The 24875-nt window shown below is 40.8% G+C and overlaps 2 protein-coding genes across 2 annotated transcripts; both read left to right on the top strand.

The window, feature by feature from the left end:
• The first annotated feature begins 1106 nt into the window (after positions 1 to 1106).
• On the top strand, positions 1107 to 14398 carry LOC139173972 (protein NKG7-like). The gene is made up of 5 exons (XM_070763948.1): positions 1107 to 1252; positions 8482 to 8672; positions 9355 to 9501; positions 10279 to 10413; positions 12859 to 14398. The coding sequence occupies exons 2-5, from the start codon at positions 8483 to 8485 to the stop codon at positions 12915 to 12917; spliced, it is 531 nt and encodes a 176-aa protein (XP_070620049.1). The 5' UTR covers positions 1107 to 1252; position 8482; the 3' UTR covers positions 12918 to 14398.
• Positions 14399 to 17124: 2726 nt separating this feature from the next.
• On the top strand, positions 17125 to 24298 carry LOC139174335 (claudin domain-containing protein 2-like). Its single transcript, XM_070764631.1, has 4 exons — positions 17125 to 17365; positions 21908 to 22012; positions 23971 to 24090; positions 24246 to 24298. The coding sequence occupies exons 1-4, from the start codon at positions 17125 to 17127 to the stop codon at positions 24296 to 24298; spliced, it is 519 nt and encodes a 172-aa protein (XP_070620732.1).
• The last annotated feature ends 577 nt before the right edge of the window (positions 24299 to 24875 follow it).

Genomic DNA, 24875 nt, shown 5'->3' with positions numbered 1-24875 from the left:
CTATCTATCTCTCCCATCCATCCATCCATCCACCCAACCAACCAACCAACCAACCATCCATCCATCCATCCATCCATCCATCCATCCATCCATCCATCCATCTATCTATCTATCTATCTATCTATCTATCTATCTATCTATCTATCTATCAATCATCTATCTACAGCAGGGGTCCCCAAACGTTTTAAACAGGGGGCCAGTTCACTATCCCTCGGACTGTTGGAGGGCCAGACTATTAAAAAAAAACTATGAACAAATCCCTATGCACACTGCACATACCTTATTTTAAAGTTAAAAAACAAAATGGGAATGTACTATTTAGAGGGGGGGAAGAAGTCTGAAATTCATATATGTTTATGTTTTGTTTTTATTTATTTTTTGTTAACATCTGATTGTAGGTTTTCTTGGTTTATAGAAAAATGTATAAAGAAAGAAGGAAGCACTTTGGCATAATGGTTAATAAGTTAAAAATATAATTGGTGTACTTTTTGAAGGAACGTTAAGGAGGGAATTTAATTAAAAGAAAATGAATGTAACTGGATGACAAAATTAGAAAAAAAAACCTTTTGCAACTTTTTTGATGATTGATATTAGTTACTAACAAAATACCGCATTTTATTCATAAAAAATTAGATGGAACACTGTGTTGTGTCACTCACCCGCGGGCCGGATAAATGGCCTCAGCGGGCCGCCTGTGGCCCGCGGGCCATAGTTTGGGGACCGCTGGTCTACAGTATCTATCTGTCTGTCTGTCTGTCTGTCTGTCTGTCTATCTATCTTTTAATGTATCATCTATCATCTGTCTGTCTATTATCTATCAAATTCTGGGAGTTGAAATCCACTCATCTTCAAGTTGCTAAAGTTGAGAAACCTTGATCTTGAGGAAAAACAAGTAGCCAAGTTGCTCCTGACTTCATGTTGGCCACGGCCTCAAAAGGCAAAAGCGAGATGGGAGTGAGAATAAGTGCAGCCGCGACCACATCATTCACTCAGAAACTAAGTGTGAAGAAGAGAACCAGACCCGAACAGAAGTGTGAACGGGGGAAAAGGAAGTGGGTGGGCGAAGATTTTTTTAAAAGATAGAAGTGAGCTTTAATACCGTTGAGACATTAAAGCTTCCAGGCAGGACGTTATCTCAGTTAGCTCTTTACACCTACAGCATTTGGAAGGTCCTCTTTCCAAACTTTCTCCCTCCAGCCCTTATTCTCCTTCAGGTTCTTCAGATCATCATCGTTCCAGGAAGAAGATTCAGGTAAGGATGGAAATACTCCTGATTTCCTCTCATTTTACTCAGAGTGGCCCAGAAAAAAAGAAAGAAAGAAAACTTGAGAACAAGGGAATAATCTGAAAGTTAAAAGCATCCTTCGGAAATGACTGACAATACCTTTCTTCTATTCCTATATTTCTTCTTCTATTCTTTCATTGATATGTTCTATTACTTTATCTTCTTTTCTATTATTTCTTAGATATATTTTACTATGAGTATCTCCTCTATAACCTTCATCATGTATTTTACTATGTGTATATCGTTATATACCCACTAAAACCCTCATTGTGTATTGGACAAAATAAATAAATAAATAGATAAGATAGATAGATAGATAGATAGATAGATAGATAGATAGATAGATAGATAGATAGATAGATAGATAGATAGATAAATGCTTCTGCTGAACTCCATTCAACTGCAGAGGACAAGTTGGGATTTCCCAAATATGTCCATGTTACTCCAACACTCCGCAGTCTGCATTGGTTGCCAATCAGTTTCCAGTCACAATTCAAAGTGTTGGTCATCACCTATAAAGCCCTTCATGACACTGGACCAGGGTATCTACGAGACCGCCTTCTACCGCACGAATCCCAGCGACCGGTTAGGTCCCACAGAATTGGTCTCCTCCGGGTCCCGTCGACTAAACAATGTCATTTGTCGGGACCCAGGGGAAGAGCGTTCTCTGTGGCAGCTCCGACCCTCTGGAATCAGCTCCCTCCAGAGATTAGAACTGCCCCCACCCTCCTTGCCTTTCGTAAACTCCTTAAAACCCACCTCTGTTGTCAAGCGTGGGGGGAAGTGAAACATCTCCCCCTGCCTATGTAGTTTTTTGTGTATGATATGACTGTATGCATGTTTTCATATATTGGGGTTTCTTGTTTTTTAGACTTTTTAATTGTATTATTGTTATTTTAGATTCTAACTATTAGATTTGTCATTATATATTGTTTTTATCATGGCTGTAAGCCGCCCCGAGTCTACGGAGAGGGGCGGCATACAAATGTATAATAATAATAATAATAATAATAATAATAATAATAATAATAATAATAATAATAATAATAATAAGTAACAGTCAGGAGAAACCTCTCTCTTCCATAATACTGCAGCTCTAAGAAGAATGAATATTCTAGTTTTGCAGCACACAAGATCCTTTTCAGCGGGTTTATATTTTTGAAGGGTGGGTTTCCCCTTGGAAACAGCTTATTTTGGCCCCTAACGGCTGTTGTGGTGATCCTAGGAACAAGCCCTACAAAACCAAACTCCTATTTGAGTCTTCATTTAAATTCCTTACAAATGAGGAAGTCAAACTTTTCTTTGGGGATTCTTTGAGTTAGCATTTTCAGCTAAAGATGGCTAAAGATACAGTTTCTATCGTTCCCAAGAAGAACAAAATAGACAGGTACAGTATATGTGGTACCTTGCTCAACAGTAGTAACTGTGAAAGGGATCTTGGAGTCCTAGTGGAGAACCGTTTAAATATGAGCCAGTTGTGTGCAGCAGCTGCCGAAAAAGCCAACACAGTTCTAGGCTGCATTAACAGAGGGATAGAATCAAGATCACGTGAAGTGTTAATATCACTTTATAAGGCCTTGGTAAGGCCACACTTGGAATATTTGCATTTAGTTTTGGTCGCCAGGATGCAAAAAGGATGTTGAGACTCTAGAAAAAGTGCAGAGAAGAGCGACAAAGATGATCAGGGGACTGGAGGCTAAAACATATGAAGGACAGTTGCAGGAACTGGGCATGGCTAATTTAATGAAAAGAAGAACCAGGGGAGACATGATAGCAGTGTTCCAATATTTCAGGAGTTGCCACAGAGTGCAGAGAAGAGCAACAAAGAGGATTAGGGGACTGGAGGCTAAAACATATGAAGGACAGTTGCAGGAACTGGGCATGGCTAGTTGAATGAAAAGAAGGACCAGGGGAGACATGATAGCAGTGTTCCAATATCTCAAGGGTTGCCACAAGGAAGAGGGAGTCAACCTATTCTCCAAAGCACCTGAGGGTAGAACAAGAAACAATGGGTGGAAACTAAACAAGGAGAAAAGCAACTTAGAACTAAGGAGAAATTTCTTGACAGCCAGAATGGTTGATCAGTGGAACGGCTTGCCTCCAGAAGTTGTGAATGCCCCAACACTGGAAGTTTTAAAGCAGTTTTTAAGCTCATGCCAGGGATCACATCCAGTTTATTGGTCCACTTCCTTGGCTCAAATTGCAGAGAAAAATTGAGCTGAAATAATTAAAATCTGAAGCAAGATGATTTCTCCCATTTCCAAAGTTAAGGAGAACCCAAAGAACAGGATAGAGTAGAGTAGAGTAGAGTAGAATAGAATAGAATAGAGTTCTTCATTGGCCAAGTGTGATTGGACGCACAAGGAATTTGTGTACATAAAAGAAACATAGAAACATAGAAACATTATAGTAGAAACATTATAGAAGACTGACGGCAGAAAAAGACCTCATGATCCATCTAGTCTGCCCTTATACTATTTCCTGTATTTTATCTTAGGATGGATATATGTTTATCCCAGGCATGTTTAAATTCAGTTACTGTGGATTTACCAACCACGTCTGCTGGAAGTTTGTTCCAAGGATCTACTACTCTTTCAGTGAAATAATATTTCCTCATGTTGTTTTTGATCTTTCCCTCAACTAACTTCAGATTGTGTCCCCTTGGAAAATATACATTTGTCAAGAATCATGAGGTACAACACTTAACGATTGTCATAAGGGTGAAATAAGCAATGAAGAAACAATATTAATAAATAAACTTAAGGATACAAGCAACAAGTTACAGTCATATAGTCATAAGTGGGAGAAGATGGGTGATAGGAATGATGAGGAAAAAAACCCAGTAGTAATAGTAGTGCAGGCTTAGTAAATAGTTTGACAGTGTTGAGGGAATTATTTGTTTAGCACAGTGATGGCATTCGGGGGAAAAAACTGTTCTTGTGTCTAGTTGTCTTGGTGTGCAGTGCTCTGTAGCGACATTTTGAGGGTAGGAGTTTAAGAAACCCTACTATAGATCTTTACATGTCTTTTAAAAAATAACATGGGGTTTTGGACGAAAGACCATCCCTCCCCTTCTTGTAAACCAGTGGTTCCCCAACTTTTTTTGGCCACTCCCCACCTAAGCACCTCTAAAATCACGATGACCCCCCCTCCCCCAGTGACATATAATTCTTACTATTCAAAAAGTGAACTCCTACTCACACGGAGGTAGTTTAAAAGGCCATTTATTTGGTTTAAACAAGTTTCCAGTTCCTCCCATTAGAAATCAAATTGATCCCCCACTTTGGGGACCACTGTTTCTAAACCCACCCATTCCCCCCTCTGAGTTTTTGCTGAGGTCACTGAGTCATTCAAATGAGTATAAAGGGTGCAGGAAGTGGCTTGAAGTGAAGTCCATGGTTGACTGTGCAAAAAGCTGCAGGTAACCACTAGATTCAACTCATATCTCACCAGCTTTTGAAGTGAGAATGTGGTTGCATTTACGCATTGCTCTGCTGCAGATCTTTTTAAAAACCCACTCCTGAAAAGTGGCACCTTGGTGGCAGTTCTATAAGATGCTCCCTGGGGAAGTGAATTCTAATGTCTAATTGTTGTCTCAAACACCGTACTGTGAAAGAAAAGAGGAATTGTGATTGCAACATATATTAACTTCTATGATGAGAAATCCTCCAAAGGTCCCATCCAACTCTTTTATTCTGGTTATAAATGAAGAGGGAAATGATTGTTTCCAAAGATCTTATTCATGTCCTATCTGGAAGAAACACAACAGGGCATCCAGGGAAGGCAAAAGTGATACTGTAGCATGGCACAGAGATGGAAGAAAAATGACAATCAGCTTTATACTGCTTGAATTTTCTACTCATTCCCATTTCATGCCATCTTCAAATTCAGGGTGGTTATATATTTATTTGTTTATTTTTATTTATTTATTTATTTTGTCCAATACACAATGAGGGTTTTAGTGTGTGTGTGTGTGTATATATATATATATATATGTCACATGTTTAAGCTGAATTTGAAAATTAAGGGAGACTAGGATAGATCTATTTCGGCCTTATTTTGGCCTCATCAGCTAGCAAATAAATATATATATATATATATATATATATATATATATATATATATATATATATATATATATATTTGTTTGTTTTCGTAGATTTTCACGGGTATATGTATGTAGATTGTTCTGAGTTCGGGTTTTGCCCCGTGTAATATTTTGAGTGTCTGTGCGACGTTTCGGTGAAATCACATTCACCATCATCAGGCTGGAGTTGTAAGCTTCGTGCTGCTGTAAATATAGTTTGTTTGCAACTTAGTTTGCAAACAAACTATATATCAGGCTGAAGTTGTAAGCTTCGTGCTGCTGTAAATATAGTTTGTTTGCAACTTAGTTTGCAAACAAACTATATATCAGGCTGAAGTTGTAAGCTTCGTGCTGCTGTAAATATAGTTTGTTTGCAACTTAGTTTGCAAGCAAACTATATCTACAGCAGCACGAAGCTTACAACTTCAGCCTAATGATAGTAAAATATATCTATGAAAGAATAGAAAAGAAGATATAGTAATAGAACATATCAATGAAAGAATAGAAGAAGAGATATAGCAATAGAAGAAAGGTATAGGAGATATAGGAGAGCAATAGGACAGGGGACGGAAGGCACTCTAGTGCACTTGTACTCGCCCCTTACTGACCTCTTAGGAATCTGGATAGGTCAACCGTGGATAATCTAAGGGTAAAGTGTTGGGGGTTTGGGGATGACACTACGGAGTCTGGTAATGAGTTCCACGCTTCAACAACTCATTTGCTGAAGTCATATTTTTTTGAATCAAGCCTCTGGATTTGCAAGGGAAATAGTGATTTTTCAGCAGTATGGTCTCTTTTTAAAAATTCTGTTTCACCATGCAAGCTATACAGATGAGGGATAAAAGCATAATTTCTCTCTCTCCCTGCCTCCCTCTCTTTTTCTCCCCCTCTCTCTCCCTCTCTTACAATAGTGAGTCAGCTTGCCCGACATTCTAGTGATGTCATCAGAAATAATGCCAGGATAATCAGAATTTGAAAGGTTTTACTACTCAAACCTTTTCTGCTACTTTTGGAAGAAGGTTAGCTTTTATTTTTTGCTCTATCATCTACATACCTACCTACCTACTATCTATCTATCTATCTATCTATCTATCTATCTATCTATCTATCTATCTTTCTATCTATCTATCTATCTATCTATCTATCTTTCTATCTATCTATCTATCTATCTATCTATCTTTCTTTCTATCTATCTATCTATCTATCTATCTATCTATCTATCTATCTATCTATCTATCTATCGCATTTATATGCCCCCACTCTCTGCAGACTTTATAGAGTTTTCTTTTATTTTTTTCTATCTTGCAAGTTTACCAACCAACTGTTTGGATAATTAGTCTAACCAAGGAAGGAATTTAGATGCAACCGGTCCTGGGACTGTCTGAGGGTTATAGCCAACTTCCTCTGGATCTAATATAAGAAGTTGTGTGAACTTGTCCTTAAAAATCAAACAATAATTACAATAGCATTTAAGGCTTATATCGTGTTTTACAGCACTTTCTGGGCAGTTCACAATTGCATATCATTTCCAACAATCTGGGTCCATATTTTATCAACCTCAGAAGGATGGAAGGCTGAGTCAACCTTGAGCTGGTCAGGATCAAAGTCCAGCCTGTGGGCAGAGTTTGCCCGCAATATTGCATTCTAACCACAGAGTGGGTCTTCTCCGGGTCCCGTCAACTAAACAATGCCGCTTGGCGGGACCCAGGGGAAGAGCCTGCTCTGTGGCGGCCCCGGCCCCCTGGAACCAACTCCCCCCAGAGATTAGAATTGCCCCCACCCTCCTTGCCTTTCGTAAGCTACTTAAAACCCACCTCGGCCGCCAGGCATGGGGGAATTGAGATTCCCTTTCCCCCTAGGCCTTTACAATTTTATGCATGGTATGTCTGTATGTATGTTTGGTTTTTTTTATATTAATGGGTTTTTAATCATTTTTAGTATTGGATTATTATTGTACGCTGTTTTATGATTGCTGTTAGCCGCCCCGAGTCTTCGGAGAGGGGCGGCATATAAATCCAATAAATGGATGGATGGATGGATGGATGGATGGATAGATAGATAGATAGATAGATAGATAGATAGATAGTGTTGTGATTCAGCCTGAGGCTCCTCAGGGACCGGCTGGAGCTCTGCCGGATCCATGCCCAGAGGAGGAGGACAGTGACCAGGAGGGGGAGGACCAGGCAGACGGGGGAGAGGAACGTCAGGAAGAGGAGGAGGGAGAGCAGCCTGAGACCCCCGGGGGGGCCTCTCCCCAGCTAGTAGCCTGGATTCATTGGATGAAGACGCACAGGCTATAGTAGACATGAGGCAGAGACGTGCAGCTCAAAGAAGGGGCCAATTAGAAAGGTATTTCCATCCCTGAATTGGCAACAGCTGGGTTTGGGTGTGGTTCTCCTCAGCAGGGTTGAAAAGGCAGGCCCGCCCTTACAGTCTTGTGGAGAGTTATCAACTGGGAGTCCTGTGACCTTGCTTCGATTCTTGGCGTCTCTGATCTTGGTTTGTGGCCTAGAAGTCTGAAAGACTTGGGGGAGGCATGGGTTTTATTATCTCCAGTGTTGTTTTTGCCAGCAAGAATCCTGTTTTATTGCCTGGCCTTCGTGAAACCTCTGTGAAGCTTCATAGTGTTCCTGTCTGTAAGAACAGTTTTTGTTACCTGTGTTTGCTTTGAATTATATAAACTGCCTTTGCTTTTAACCAGTGTGTCTGGATACTCTTTTTGGTTGGTGTTGGTGTCTGGGGGGACCCAGACAGAACAGATAGATAGATAGGTAGATAGATAGATAGATAGATAGATAGATAGATAGATAGATAGATAGATAGATAGATAGATAGATAAATAACCACTGTATCACCAGGGGAAAGCAAAACCTTCAAGAATTCTCTTAATCCCATCTATTCCAGTGACCTCACCTTACTCTTCTGCACTAATAGAACAATAATGAAACACACATTCACCATATAGGTCTTCTAATGCTCTTCCATGTTCGTCCCCTGGGGATTAATTGTCTCCATTTCATCTTCTCCCTCCCCCCACCCGCCCCGGGTTTCTTTTAAAAGTTGGGTACCAAGCAAAGTGACTCTTGCAACACTTTTGTCTTTGCATCAGGATGCTGTGCTGCCGTATCTTCAGCGTTCTGATGGCCTCCTTGAGCATCAGCCTACTTTTGATGGCGCTCAGCACCGACTATTGGAAAGTATCTTTTGCTCCAGCTGGCACGTCCCACAGTGGACTATGGCAATACTGCATAAACCCTGGATTAATCCAAAGCCAATGCTTTGCCGTAAAGGATGCCTTTGGTAAGATTTATGGCAGGTAGGCCTTCATTTTGTGTTTCTAAGTGCACCTCCACTTACGAACTTTTCTAGATAAGAACTGGGTGTTCAAGATTTTTTTTCCTCTTCTCAAGAATCATTTTCCACTTATAAACCCGAGCCTCTGAAACTGTAACCGGAAAAGGCAGCGAGAAGCCTCCGTGGGGCCTCTCTAGGAATCTTCTGGGAGGAAGCAGGTCCGGGAAAGGTGGGGAGAAGCCTCTGTGGGGCCTCTGTAGGAATCACCTGCGAGGAGACGGGGCTGGAAAAGGTGGGGAGAAGCCTCCGTGAGGCCTCACTAGGAATCTCCTGGGAGGAAACACCCTCCCTGTGGTTTCCCCAATCGCACACATTATTTACTTTTACATTGATTCCTATGGGAAAAAATTGCTTCTTCTTACAAACTTTCCTACTTGAGAACCTGTCCACAGAACAAATTAAGTTCGTAAGTAGAGGTACTTATAAATAAATAAATAAATAAATAAATAAATAAATAAATAAATAAATAAATAAATAAATAAATAAATAAATAAATAAATAAATAAATAAACAAACAAACAAACAAACAAACAAACAAATAAATAAATAAATAAATAAATAAATAAATATTACTGCAATAAGGATTGAAAATAGACATAATCTTTTGTCTCTATAACTTTGCTTGCAGGCTACATCATAGCTGCCCGTGTGTTTCTGATTATGGCTTCTCTAGCAGCCCTGGCATTACACCTCTTCCTGATTGCTGCTTTCATGCCTTCCCTGTGTGGCATCCTAGCCAAGCCCTTGATTGCTTCCGTGGCTGCCTACGTGGCTGGTAGGTGCAATGCAAGATAGCGTCTCCTTGGGAGGATTCTGGGGAGGTTCAAATGTTTTTGTTAATAAGGTTTCAACTGTGTCCTCAGATGATCAGTGCATAGTTGAAGCCTCGGGTAACCAAGCATATATCATGGCTCCATATATTAACCGCCAGAAGCAATTTGTATCTTCTTTGAGATCCCTACCTGGTAAAGGTGAAACTAGTTTTACAAATTAATCACTGGAAACTGTTTAGAACAATTAATCAGGGGAACAGCTTGCCTCCAGAAGTTGTGAATGCTCCAACCCTGGAAGTTTTAAACATGATGTTGGATAACCATCTGTCTGAAGTAATGTAGGGTTTCTTGCCTGTTCTGCCGGGCTCTATGGTAAGAGTCTCCCGAAAGTTCAAGGGTACAAATTTCAGACACACACACACTTGAAAGTTCAAAAACAATGTGCTTCCAAAAAGCTACATTCAAAGTAATAAGAAGCACCCAAATTTTCAGCCTTTTTTAGGGAGGAAAAAGGTGCATCTTATACTCTGAAAAATACGGTATGTGCAAACCAAAGGGGGGGGAATGAAAACCTTACTGGTGCAGGGTTAGGCAAAGTTGGCTCTTTCATGACATGTGGACTTCAACTCCCAGAATTCCTGAGCTAACATGATTGACTAATGAATTCTGGGAATTGAAGTCCACAAGTCATAGAAGAGCCAACTTTGCCTACCCCTGCACTGGTGAACCAGCAGAGTTGCGTTAACCACCACTGATCGTCTTTTCTGCTTTTTTGAAAGGACTCTTCACTCTAATAGCCCTAGCTGTGTACACGGCTGAAACATGGAAGGAGAAAACCTCACCCGAACTCCAGGTCTCCTTTGCATGGTCTTTCTACTCGGGATGGATCACTTTCCCCTTGTTTCTCTTGGCTGGTGAGTTTACAGCAGTGTTTTCCAAAACTCCACCACTTTAATCCGTAGACCAGTTCTGCTCGAATGCGGCCACTAAGATGTGTGAACTTCCATTCTCAGCATGCTGAGAGGGAGATTATGATCCCGCTATATAGAGCGCTGGTGAGACCCCATTTGGAATACTGTGTGCAGTTCTGGAGACCTCACTATCTACAAAAAGATATTGACAAAATTGAACGGGTCCAAAGACGGGCTACAAGAATGGTGGAAGGTCTTAAGCATAAAACGTATCAGGAAAGACTTAATGAACTCAATCCCAGCGACCGATTAGGTCCCAAAGAGTGGGCCTTCTCCGGGTCCCGTCAACTAAACAATGTCGGTTGGCGGGCCCCAGGGGAAGAGCCTTCTCTGTGGCAGCCCCGACTCTCTGGAACCAGCTCCCCCCAGAGATTAGAACTGCCCCTACTCTCCTTGCCTTCCGTAAGCTCCTTAAAACCCACCTTTGTCGTCAGGCATGGGGGAACTGAGACATCTCCCCCGGGCATATACAATTTATGCATGGTATGTTTGTATGTATGTTTGCTTAGTAAATGGGGTTTTTTAAATATTTTAAATTATACTTATTAGATTTGTCATGAATTGTTTTGTTTTGTTGTGAGCCGCCCAGAGTTTGCGCAGAGGGGCAGCATACAAATCTAATAAATAAATAAATGAATGAATGAATGAATGAATGAATGAAATAAATAAATAAATAAATAAATAAATAAATTTGTATAGTCTGGAGGACAGAAGGAAAAGGGGGGACATGATCGAAACATTTAAATATGTTAAAGGGTTAAAAAAGGTCCAGGACGGAAGTGTTTTTAATAGGAAAGTGAACACAAGAACAAGGGGACACAATCTGAAGTTAGTTGGGGGAAAGATCAAAAGCAACATGAGAAAATATTATTTGACTGAAAGAGTAGTAGATCCTTGGAACAAACTTCCAGCAGACGTGGTTGGTAAATCCACAGTAACTGAATTTAAACATGCCTGGGATAAATATATATCCATCCTAAGATAAAATACAGGAAATAGTATAAGGGCAGACTAGATGGACCATGAGGTCTTTTTCTGCCGTCAGTCTTCTATGTTTCTATGCTAGGTGGGGAATTCTGGTTGTTGAAGCCTGCACAACTTAAAAACTGACACATTTGAGCAGCACTGGTTTGCTATTTATACTGCCCAACCTCCTGCAATTCTGGATGGTTCCCATATAAAAATATTCAGAGTCATAAAATAATGCAAAGATTTTAAAAAATAAACCCTGTATAGCAATACCTTTTCACACTAGGGACCAGTTTCTAAAAAAGACCATTTTTCTACTAATTTGGTGAGGGTGGAGAAGGCTGGTTTTGAAATATGGAAGGCAGCAAAATAATCCAGAACCCACCCCTGGAACTGGGGATATTTTTAAACATTTAGTTGGCTTGAGCTCCCATAGGAAATGTCCCTTTTGCATTAACCCAACGGATTCCTGCCTTAGAAAGGCAATCAAGATACCACGGCATTTACATAAAACCAGAAGCATTTCCCTTTAAAAGAATTGCATTTTCCTGCCATTTTAAAAAAAAAACCCTTTGAAAAAAGGTGGCATAGTGGTTAGAGTGTAGGACTGCAGGTTGCCTGCTATTTGGCAGTTCAAATCTCACCCGGTTCAAGGTTGACAACCTTCTATCCTTCCAAGGTTTGTAAAATGGGGACCCCGATTGTTGGGGGCAATATGCCGACTCTGTAAATCACTTAGAGAGGGCTATATAAAGGGCTGTGAAGCGGTATATAAGTCTAAATTATTATTATTATTATTATTATTATTATTATTATTATTATTATTATTATTATTCATTGGACTTGTATGCCGCCCCCCTCCGGAGACTCGGGTCGGCTAACAGCAATAATAAGACAGCATATAATAATAATCCAATACTAAAAACAATTAAAAACCCGTTATTATAAAAACCAAACATACATACAGACATACCATGCATAAAATTGTAAAGACCTAGGGGGAAAGAGTATCTCAATTCCCCCATGCCTGGCGGCAGAGGTGGGTTTTAAGTAGCTTACGAAAGGCAAGGAGTGTGGGGGCAATTCTAATCTCTGGGGGGAGTTCGTTCCAGAGGGCCTGGGCCGCCACAGAGAAGGCTCTTCCGCTGGGTCCCGCCAAGCGGCATTGTTTAGTTGACGGGACCCGGAGAAGACCCACTCTGTGGGACCTAACTGGTCGCTGGGATTCGTGCAGCAGAAGGCGGTCCCTTAATCTTATTTTGCATTCAGTGGAAAGAACAATACATTTATAAGATAGCAGGTTATTATATTTACACGTACACATGCAACTCAACACAACCTTCCAAACCAATTATGTCTCGGTGATCAAAGGTTGGTTTGAGCATCTTCTTTACTTGCTCTTGTTTTCTCACCTTTCAGGCATTTTCAACCACGTTGCCTCCTTGAACGCTCCATCTTCCAGCTATGAAAGAATATGAACGTCTAAGTCAACAAGAGAGACAGCACAATTGCATGGAAGCTTTCTCTCAATAAATAGGGTGCCTTGCCCTGCTTCTCCTATAACAATGCATCTCCAGAGCATTGCTCAGCTATACTTTTTTTTTTTGCTCACTTTCGAAAACTATTATCTTGTATTTTGTAGAGATTTCAGTAACTAGGAATAATTTTGATAATTAGGTGGCTTGCCAAGTAAGGCTTTGAATATCACCTGTAGCAATGTTTCCTGACTTCAGTCACATTGAAATGTATGGACTTCCAACATGTAGATGCTGGCTAGGGAATGCTGGGAATTGAAGTCTGTTCTGTCGGGCTCTCTGGTAGACTCCTCCCAAAAATTCACAGGTACAAATTTCAGACACACACACGTTTGAAAATTCAAAACAATGTTCTTTATAATGAAAAGTCACTTAAACCAAGCCCTCTTTTGGTATACCAAAGAGCACTCGTCTCCAAACAAACTGGTAATTTGTACAAGTCCCTTATCAGTTCTGAGATACTTAGCTTGCAGCTGTGAGGTAATTCACAGTCTCTTCTTTCACAAAGTGAAATACACTTTGCTCTGGTTTAGTTTCAAAGCGGGGGAAAATCAGCACACAAAAGGTCAAAGTCAGTAAAGCAGCCACGAAACACAACAATCAGATAATCCTCCACAATGGCCAAACCCACAGGCTGCTCTTTATAGCAGCCTCACTAATTACCACAGCCCCACCCAACCACAGGTGGCCTCATTTTCTTTGATAATAATCTCTCAGTTGTTGTTGCCTAGGCATCGCTCTCCGCAGGCGTGGCTGTATCAGTAACTCTTGTTCTGAATCCAAGGAGGAGCTAGATAATTGATCTCCTTCTAAGCTGTCTGCCACACTCTCCTCCTCCCTATCACTCATGTCTTCTTGGTCAGAGGAGCCTTCATCATCAGATTCCACCAGGGGCAAAACAGGCCTGCAGCATGTGGATGTCTCCCCCACATCCACAGTCCTTGGGGCAGGAGCTGGGTCAGAGCTAACCACAACAGGAAGGGTGGTGAAACTCTGCCTATATTCTAGGGCAGGGCTCCCCAAATCCAGCAACGTTAACACTTATGGATTTCAACTCCTAGAATTCTGGGAGTTGAAGTCCACAAGTCTTAGAAGTTGCCAAGTTTGAAGACCTCTGTTCTCGGGAATTCTGGGGATTGAACTCTTAAAATTGTTACCATTGAGAAACATTACTCATTGTACCATGTGAATCATTTTTATTGTTTCAAAATCAGGATTACTTCACTGGTTCTTTTCTTCTGGAATCGCCATCCTCTGTTCACTTACTTTTCAAGAAGTGTCCAATCATTTCATTTGCAAACTATTCCATTCCGATGTATTCTGGTCTTTGTGCTTGTTTTTTAATGGATGATTACAATAACCGTGTTCAGGCTGCATAAGTGGGGTATTGTCCAGGTATCTTAAATTAAATAATGCCCCTCTTCACGTTCTGCCTTTTATTTTTATCCATTGGACAACCCACCGCAAAAATTAGTGTGAATAGGATGTAAGAGTTTCCTTTAGAGATTTAGAATTCTCCTTTTGAATCCATGGGAGTAAATAAGCAACAATGAATTGTGCGAGATTTCTTTGTGAATAAATGTAGGAATAGCAGATGCTTCTCTTTTGATTCAATCATTACCAGGGCAAGTATATGCAGCTAATACAGCAATCCGTCTGTAGGTGATAAAGCAATTCCACAAAAATGCATTGTGCTGCAGAAGAAACAACTCTCTCTTCTGCTAATCTAGAGCTGCAGAGTTTTTTGGTCATTTTAGTGGGTTTCCATGGTATCCCCTGGGGGGATCAAACAAATCCATCAGATAAGAGCAGCACCGCATATAGGGAAAACATAGCACACTGATGCATTTAAGTTATTTATTTATTTATTTCACTTCTATGCCGTCCAATCCCGAAGGACCCAGAGCGGCTTACAAAACAATATTACAACATTAAAAAGGTACAAAGCAATAAAAAGAAGTTGACTATAATATCTATAAACTAAACCCCATAATAAAACCCATTTATTATAAAAGAGGCATAATCCCATGCATACACACCATTGATACAGTTTGGCTATGAAAGATGTACAATTTATTTTATTTTATTTTTTTTATTTACAAGACTATATACAAAGACATAACAACATATAAACATCAATAGACAATATACAATGTACAATAACAACGGAAAATACATTTAAAAGGTTGGGCGGGTGAACGGCAGATCTATGATAGTAAGTTGTGCTATGAATATTCTCAATATCCTGATATAGCATAGTTAAATAATTACATTGTACATAAATAAAAGATAACGTTGAGTATGAAGTAGCAGAAAAATTATAAATAGATAGGTTTGGTTTCGGTAAATATCATATTTCATTCTTTTACTAAAAATAGAATAAACACCAGACTGTTATTTTTGTATACAATCTCAATTGTTAATTAATCAAATTTTCTTCTCTCCCCCCCCCTTTTTTTCTATCCAGCAGTAAAAAGAGTCCCAGCAATTATAAAAGACAGAATCTTTGTTATTTCTAAGTTCCATAGTTAGTTTGGTCATTTCTGCGCAGATTCTAATCTTTTCTAATATTCGTCAGATCCATCAGATAAGAGCTGCACCGCATATAGGGAAAACATACCACACTGATACATATAAGTTATTTATTTATTCATTCGACTTCTGTGCCATCCAATCCCGAAGGACCCAGAGCGGCTTACAAAACAATATTACAACATTAAAAAGGTACAAAGCAATAAAAAGACGTTGACTATAATATCTAAAAAATAAACCCCATAATAAAACCCATTTATTATAAAAGAGGCATAATCCCATGCATACACACCATTGATACAGTTTGGCTATGAAAGATGTACAATTCATGGCCCTCCCAGGCAAAGCCAGGTCTTCGTGGCCTTACAGAAGGCCAGTAGGGTGGGAGCAGTACAGATGTCAGGGGGTAGTTTGTTCCATAGAGCCGGGGCAGCCACAGAGAAGGCCCTCCCCCACGGTCACGCCAACCTGCATTGCTTAGTCAACGGGACCTGTAGGAGGCCAACTCTGTGTATACTTATTGGTCTCTGGGAGGTTTCTGGAAAGAGGCGGTCTTTATATTAAGAGCCGGGGCGGCGCAGCAGGTAGAGTGCTGTACTGCAGGCCACTGAAGCGGACTGTAGATCTGTAGGTCAGCGGTTCAGATCTCACCACCGGCTCAAGGTTGACTCAGCCTTCCATCCTTCCGAGGTGAGTAAAATGAGGGCAGCCTTGGAAAGTGCACAAGCAGTAGTGGTATTAGGGTGGAAGGACAGCAATAAATGTACAATCCAAAATTGGTACCGGTACATGGTGGACCACATTCACTTTGAAATTACGGAATCAAGATTAATTAACTGTGATGAAAATAAATTGGAGAAGCTGATGGCACGATGGAATAAGGTGAAAGATTATATTTTACATAGAATATATGACGACAATGTGAAAAATAAACTCCAATCACTCTTTGTATGTAAAGAAATGTAAACCGGAGCCAAGGAAGAAATTGAAAATTATTGTAAATAACTGAACCCCCTAAATGGTGGAGGGGTTATTGGTGTTGGGCACTTTTTTTTAAAGTTTTTTGTTTGTTTGTTGTGATAAAATTTAATTAAAAAACTTATTAAAAAAAATGAGGGCCCGGATTGTGGTGGCAATAGGCTGGCTCTGTTAAAAAGTGCTATTGCTAACATGTTGTAAGCCGCCCTGAGTCTAAGGAGAAGAGCGGTATAAAAATCGAATGAATGAATGAATGAATGAATGAATGAATGAATGAATATTACGTGCACATCCCAAAGGTGTAAGCTTACAATGCCACAGAGCAATGGGGATATCACTCCAGCAAAGGAGCCATTAGCCATAGATGCCCATGCTGGGCATACATCCAATGGAAGGAACATGCCAACCAAGCTTCTTCAGAACTTCCAGAACATTGGGGTTACCATGGAAACCTTGTCCTGCTTTACTACGGTACCTTTCTCAAGAGTGGTTCCGAGTGAAAACTTTGTAACCTAAAAGACATAGTTGTTCTTGAGGGGGGGGAGAGATGTGGGTTCTATACGCTTCACCCACAAGGAACTACCGCCTGAGATTCAGAAGAGAGCGCATCCGGTCTTGATCCTCCCATTGATCTCTCACAATGGACCGCTACACGGAGTCCCTTCCCAAGTGGCCCGTCCTTGTGTGGTTCAAGAACTTGAAGTCCTATGAGTGGGCCCGCCTGGGTGGGATCATCTTCTCTTGCATAGCTGCTTGTCTACTGATGGAAGCCATCTGCACGGAATACTGGGTCAAAAGATTCGTCAACGGCATCTTCGTCTTCCGGGGATTATGGGCAGACTGCCAGCTAGGGAAATGTTCCCTTCTGAAAAAAATACCATGTAAGGACAATAGAACCTTCAGAACCTAAAGAAGTCCGGTTGCGCCACTACTGTTTGAGCAGGCCCTGTTCATGGTGTTCCCTCTGCCCCTTTCTCCTCTCTGGACTACTCCGTATGCCATTATTATTTCACTCATCCATGGGAAAGTCAGAGATGCCAGCTTGCCTTAGAGCAGTGTTTCTCAAATAGTGGGGCGGCGCCCCGAGGGGGGGTGCAGAGTAATGCCAGGGGGGTTACGGGTCCTGGAGAACATGTTTTCTTTTGCCGCAAGGAGTAGGGGGGGGGGGGTTTGCCCCAAGCAATAGCACACAGTAAGAGATATGAAGTGCATATAACAAACCCTTAAGAGCCACTGTGAAAAAATATTTGACAGGGATGAAAAGAAAGAGATGGAGAAAATGAGACAAACATAAGTCTCCTTAAAGCTAAGATGAGGAAATATGACTAGGCATATGTAGCGCTTGGCTTCACTGTGACTATGGTGGGAGACAAGGAAAGACCGGTATGTTTACTTTGTCTGACAATGTTGACAGTGGGCAGCATGAAAGCTGTGGAAGTGATGTGCTGGTGCCTGGAGGCGGTTGGGGTCTGGATGGGTGTCAACAGACTCAAGCTCAACCTTGATAAGATGGAGTGGCTGTGGGTTTTGTCTCCCAAGGACAATTCTCTCTCTCCCTGGGGGGGAAAATTATTGGCTCCCTCGGAGAGGGTCTGCAACTTGGGCGTCCTCCTCGATCCACAGCTCACATTAGAGAAACATCTTTCAGCTGTGGCGAGGGGGGCGTTTGCCCAGGTTCGCCTGGTGCACCAGTTGCGGCCCTATTTGGACCGGGAGTCACTGCTCACAGTCACTCATGCCCTCATCACCTCGAGGCTCGACTACTGTAATGCTCTCTACATGGGGCTACCTTTGAAGAGTGTTCGGAAACTTCAGATCGTGCAGAATGCAGCTGCGAGAGCAGTCATGGGCTTTCCCAAATATGCCCATGTTACACCAACACTCCGCAGTCTGCATTGGTTGCCGATCAGTTTCCAGTCACAATTCAAAGTGTTGGTTATGACCTATAAAGCCCTTCATGGCACCGGACCAGATTATCTCAGGGACCCCCTTCTGCTGCACGAATCCCAGCGACCAGTTAGGTCCCACAGAGTTGGCCTTCTCCGGGTCCCATCAACTAAACAATGTTGTTTGGCGGGACCCAGGGGAAGAGCCTTCTCTGTGGCAGCCCTGGCCCTTTGGAACCAACTCCCCCCAGAGATTAGAATTGTCCCCACCCTCCTTGCCTTTCGTAAACTTCTTAAAACTCGCCTCTGCCATCAGGCATGGGGGAACTGAGATATTCTTTCCCCCTATGCCTTACAATTTACGCATTGTATGTTTGTATGTATGTTTGGTTTTATAAATAAGGGTTTTTTTAGTTGTTTAGTATTGGATTGTTACATGCTGTTTTTTATCACTGTTGTTAGCCGCCCCGAGTCTCCGGAGAGGGGCGGCATACAAATCCAATTAATAATAATAATAATAATAATAATAATAATAATAATAATAATAATAATGAAGCTGTTATAAATATATGTCAATTGCCAAGTGTCCAAATTTTGACTATGTGACCGTGGGAATTGTATGACAGCCACCTTTTTCAATACTCTTGTCATTTTGAATGATTGTTAATTGAATTATTGAAGACTGAGGATTGCTTGTAATAACAGTAAAATCGTTGGACCTGAAGCAGAGAAATCCAGGCTAATGTTTTCTGTAACAATGGAGTTTACTGGGCAACTTCAGTCAATCTTTTCCAATCCACTCTGAGAATTATTGTTTTGGAGATATAATGAGACTTGTCCCCTCTCCAAGGACACTCACCAACATTCATTCATTCATTCATTCATTCATTGGATTTGTATGCCGCCCCTCTCCGTAGATTTAGAGAAAAGATGGCAAAGGATAACAATAAATAAGTATATCAGTAAAAATCAGGAATTAGAAGCAGTCAAAGATGGCTGTGAGAAGCATGGGCTAAAGGTAGATGCTTGCCTTGTTCAATGATATCAGAAGTGGAAACAGATCATCCATGTTTCCTCCTTCTCAGAACAATAATTTTTAAACAAAAAATTATGCAGTCACTGCTTTTTCAACATGTTGACAGATTCGGATATAGAGGCACAGTTGCCCCAACCTTCACCCCATGTTTATAGTCTGCAGTTTCTGGTTCCTCTATCATTAGACACACTGCATTTATAATACGGATATCCAAGACTGCCAGGTTCTCATAAAGAAAACAGCTAGAACACTGACGTAATATGGAAGGTGATCTGATTGCATGGCCCCATCCTTATTTTCTAAACAAGACATATTTCTTTCTTCCTTGGATGAGCTCTGAAGAACATCAATGGGTACCATGAGTTTTCAAAATAGACCTATTGAACAGGTAGGCAGAAGGTGCCAACTACTACCTACAATGCCACTCGCATGCCCATCTGTTAAATCTCTGGGCCAATCTTGCAATTGTTTTAAGGAATACAGTGTTCCCTCAATTTCCGCAGGGGATGCGTTCCGAGACGGCCCGCGAAAGTCGAATTTCCGCGAAGTAGAGATGCGGAAGTAAATACACAATTTTTGGCTATGGACAGTATCACAAACCTTCCCTTAACACTTTAAACCCCTAAATTACCATTTCCCATTCCCTTAACAACCATTTACACACCATTATTACTGGTACTCACCATTGAATAAGGCACTTGGTGATTCTGATATTTATAAACATAATTATTTATTAACAATAATTATTATTATTGTTATTTAGTTGCAAAAATTATTAGTTTGGCGATGATGCATGATGTCATTGGGCGGGAAAAACTGTGGTATAGAAAAAAATCCGTGAAGTATTTTTTAATTAATATTTTTTGAAAAACCGTGGTGTAGGCTATCCGCGAAGTTCGAACCCGCGAAAACCGAGGGAACACTGTACACCTATATGTAACCGTATGTCAATCAGCTCTTTGGTTGGCTGGTGGCATAAACAGGGTGGGTGGTGGTGGGGTCGCCAATATTTTTATTAGAAAAGATGAACCAGAAATATAGTAAGTTTGTCCTTAAAATCATAACGTTGCTGATAATCAGTTCGTACAATATTTATAGTCTTCCCTACTTTTCCACGAGACTTTATCTCCATCTGCTGGTTGTTACATTCAAGGAAGCATTAGGAGTTTTCGGAGAGGGGCGGCATATAAATCCAATAAATTGAATTGAATTGAATTCATTCTGCAACTTTCGCTCGTGACTGTTTTGTAGGTCCCTATTTTTAAACCACAGGCGTTAGCATCAAACTGATTACTTCCAAGCAACAGAGATATAGGGACATCCTGACATAATCCCCCATCTTTATGTCTTCCTGATCTCGGAAATAAATGCACAAATCACAGCTCCGGCATTACGATTTGCCAAACTACATTTCATCATCAGCATGCCCTGTGGGGGAACCTGATCCCCTCCAGTTTGTTTGTTTATTTATTTATTCATTCATTTATTTTGTCCAATACACAATGAGGGTTTTAGTGGGTATATATCTATATACACATAGTAAAATACATGATGAAGGTTATAGAGGAGATAATCATAGTAAATATATATCTAAGAAATAATAGAAAAGAAGATAAAGTAATAGAACATATCAATGAAAGAATAGAAGAAGAGATATAGGAATAGAAGAAAGGAATAGAAGATATAGGAGAGCAATAGGACAGGGGACGGAAGGCACTCTAGTGCACTTGTACTCGTCCCTTACCGACCTCTTAGGAATCTGGAGAGGTCAACCGTAGATAATCTAAGGGTAAAGTGTTGGGGGTTTGGGGATGACACTACAGAGTCCGGTAATGAGTTCCACGCTTCGACACCTCGGTTACTGAAGTCATGTTTTTTACAGTCAAGTTTGGAGCGGTTAATATTAAGTTTAAATCTGTTGTGTGCTCTTGTGTTGTTGTGGTTGAAGCTGAAGTAGTCGCCGACAGGCAGGACGTTGCAGCATATGATCTTGTGGGCAATACTTAGATCTTGTTTAAGGCGTCTTAGTTCTCAACTTTCTAGGCCCAGGATTGAAAGTCTTCACCATATATAGTCTCTTCTGGGAAGCTTTCAAAAGAGCAGCAAGAATCATCCAGTATTTCCTAAAAGCTTCCAAATAAGATTTCTCTTTGAGCTTGAAATCCGCACTGTTTCTGCAGGCACCAGGAAGTAAACTGATGCTCAGGTTATAAGATAAAGGAACAAAGGTTGTGGGTGCTCCGTCACTGCAGGTTTTTAAGAAAAGACAACCATTTGTCTGGAATAATATTGGGTCTCCTTAAGCAGGGGGCTGGACTAGAAGACCTCCTGGTTCCTCCCAACTCTGCTATTCTGTTAATCAGATTGAAAGCTGCAGGCTGCCTGTGGCGATTCTAGAAGGCGGTTCTAGATTGACTTTTCACAATTTGCTCCCTCTTTCTTTCTTTTTCTCCTAGTCTATATTATAATCTCCATCATTTTAATGCTGATCTCTGCTGCAGCTTCCTATGGTGCCGTGATCTATGGCACACGTTCGCTTGCTTCCACCGAGACGTCGCAGAAGCTCTCTGACTCTGACTTAGCCATCACTCTGAGTTTCTTTTCAGGTAAGAAACACAACAGCAAGCACTGGGTTTCATTTCCCAAATGTTGCAGAAAGATGGAACTGCTCTTAAACTAGCTCCAGTCTCAAAGGAGGAAAGACAGTACTGCACAAAACCAGAACCTGAAGACTCAATTCCATCCTTTCAAATGTGGTACAACAGAGTCATAGATGGATCCCACTAAGCTGAAGTCACATCTTCAATTGAGGTGCTGCAAAGTCCCTGAGGAGGACAATGTCTTCAGAGGGACTTAGAGCAACCCAGCCAAGAGGGGGTCACTCACGAGCGCCAATCCTAGAAAGAAGACTTGGACACATTTTCTCTCTGGGTGATGTGACACAGTATTATTTGGGATCATATGCAAATGGGGATAATTACATGTACACGTCAAGTGATATACAAACATCCAATAACATAACTTCAAACATGTTATATCTTTGAGTCCTTCCTTTCCCCAGATATCACAAACCAATTTCCTTGAATAATTTCCTTTGAGCAAATGTTTCTCACACCTAATTTCTCTGAAGCCTCCTGCTTTATCACAACCAATCTCCTGTTTACCGTGGTCAAAGTCTTTTATCACAGTCTCATCCTGTTTTGCTTCAGGCAATGTAAATTTCCCCCTTTGATCGTATGGAGTGATGTATACTTGTTTATCAGCGAGATGTTTATTGAACCCTTTTATGGTCAGTTGTCTTCCTGTTGCAAATTCACCAGAAATGCAGACTTAATTTAATACCGTCCTATCCTGGCTATAATAGAATCAGGGTAAGCAGAGCATTTTATGCTAGAGGTCCAGATATATATAATAATCCTACTCTAACATGTATGCTACACTGCAACACTCAATCACATTGGTGATGTCTGGTTTGGGTTTAGCAGAGCCAAACAATTAGAAATCGTGGATATTTGCAGCTGTTCAAAAAAGCAGTGGGAAAAAAATAAGTGTGAAAGAAAGAAAATGACCTCCCCGCTTGTGCCCAAGTGTTAAGGGAAAACACTGTAAACAGAGTAGAATAGAATAGAATAGAATTTTTATTGGCCAAGTGTGATTGGACACACAAGGAATTTGTCTTGGTGCATATGTTCTCAGCGTACATAAAATAAAATACTGTATACATTTGTCAAGAATCATATGGTACAACACTTAATGATTGTCATAGGGGTCAAATAAGCAATGAAGAAGCAATATTAATAAAAATCTTAGGATATAAGCAGCAAGTTACAGTCATACAGTCAACATGGGAGGAAATGGGTGAAAGCAATGATGAGAAAAACTAGTAGAATAGAAGTGCAGATTTAGTAGAAAGTCTGACAGTGTTGAGGGAATTATTTGTTTAGTAGAGTGATGGCGTTCGGAAAAAAACTGTTCTTGTGTCTAGTTGTCTTAGTGTGCAGTGCTCTGTAGCGACGTTTTGAGGGTAGGAGTTGAAACAATTTGTGTCCAGGATGTGAGGGGTCAGTAAATATTTTCCCCGCCCTCTTTTTGACTCGTGCAGTATACAGGTCCTCAATGGAAGGCAGGTTGGCAGCAATTGTTTTTTCTGCAGTTCTGATTATCCTCTGAAGTCTGTGTCGGTCCTGTTGGGTTGCAGCACCAAACCAGACAGTTATAGAGGTGCAGATGACACTCAATGATTCCTCTGTAGAACTGTATCAGCAAGACATATAATTATAATGTTTATAATTTATAATTATAACATATAATTATAATGGAGTGTTGGTGGGAGACCCAAAACCGAAAATGGTATTAGCTGGCCAAAAAGTTGAACTACAAACATTTATCCCAGGCTACACTCCTGTGGTTTCCCCTTTTGATGCCCAGTTTTGGCAAGAATGATTATTGTGGCCATACAATTGAAAAAGTTCAAAAACCTGACTACCGGATGATAAACTAACCACGTTGGAGTCCACCTTTTACAGACCACATCCTTTGACCTCCATCCCTTTTTGCATTTTAGGCTGCATAGGAGGACTTGGACTGTTCAACTTCATGAGATTTGCAACTGATGAGCCCAATACCTTCCTCTCCTGGTCAATGGTCCCAGGATGGTTATCTATTGTGGTAGCTGCCATGGCAGGTATGAAAAGCAGAGTAACAGGGTTGGAAGAGAACTCTTTCAGTCCAACTCCACTGCTCAAGTAGGAGACCCCCTATGCCATTTCAAACAATGGTTGCCCAATCTCTTTTTAAAAACCTCCAGTGTTGGAGTACCCATAACTTGGCCCTCTTCAGGTTTCAGTACTCTTTTGAGTACGGCACAAGAAATTAAGCAGTACAGCTCTTGAAGGGTAGCAACCATTCAATTCCTTTTTATTTGTGTTTCCATAACATTAATCCAACTATGAAGGCCTTCAGTTGATATCAGCACCTTAGCCGAGTTTGGCTGATCTCAAGAAAACAAGCCAAGTTGGATTGTACTGTTACTACTTGGATGGGAGACCAAGAGCTCTCAGAACCTTACGTTAAACTGGGGAGTTGATGAGAATTCTCTGAAAGAAGTTAATGGCAAATGGAAGTTATTGGTAAAAGGATTAAGGCGCTGACCTAGAAACCATGGGATGGTGAATTCTAGGCCTCCCTTAGGCATGAAAACCACCTGGGTGATTTTAAGCCAATCTCTCTCTCTTAGTCCAACTCTCCTATCAGGGTTGTCCTTGTGAGAAAAATAAAAACTGCAGAAATATCAGGTATGTGGCCATAACTTGAATATAAAGAGGACTATGGTTTGCTAGCTTAAATTGATGAAGTATAAAGGTAGGATTTAAAAAAAATCTAATAATAATTTGCCAAGAAAACCTCCATGAAATCTCGAAGTATTGAGTTCAGTTCAAGGAGCATCCTCCTTTTTGGCTGATAAATATG

This window comes from Erythrolamprus reginae, chromosome 11 (genome assembly GCF_031021105.1).
Source record: "Erythrolamprus reginae isolate rEryReg1 chromosome 11, rEryReg1.hap1, whole genome shotgun sequence".
NCBI lineage: Eukaryota > Metazoa > Chordata > Lepidosauria > Squamata > Dipsadidae > Erythrolamprus > Erythrolamprus reginae.
This window is presented reverse-complemented; position numbering and strand designations above follow the sequence as displayed.

Excerpts from the sequence above, each read along its gene's own strand:
- LOC139173972 (XM_070763948.1), top strand. The coding sequence starts at position 8,483 with ATGCTGTGCTGCCGTATCTTCAGCGTTCTGATGGCCTCCTTGAGCATC. Across the intron at positions 8,673-9,354 it reads TGCCGTAAAGGATGCCTTTG|GCTACATCATAGCTGCCCGT; the intron begins GTAAGATTTATG and ends CTTTGCTTGCAG. Across the intron at positions 10,414-12,858 it reads CCCCTTGTTTCTCTTGGCTG|GCATTTTCAACCACGTTGCC; the intron begins GTGAGTTTACAG and ends CTCACCTTTCAG.
- LOC139174335 (XM_070764631.1), top strand. The coding sequence starts at position 17,125 with ATGGACCGCTACACGGAGTCCCTTCCCAAGTGGCCCGTCCTTGTGTGG. Across the intron at positions 17,366-21,907 it reads CCTTCTGAAAAAAATACCAT|CTTCCTATGGTGCCGTGATC; the intron begins GTAAGGACAATA and ends TCTCTGCTGCAG. Across the intron at positions 22,013-23,970 it reads CACTCTGAGTTTCTTTTCAG|GCTGCATAGGAGGACTTGGA; the intron begins GTAAGAAACACA and ends TTTGCATTTTAG.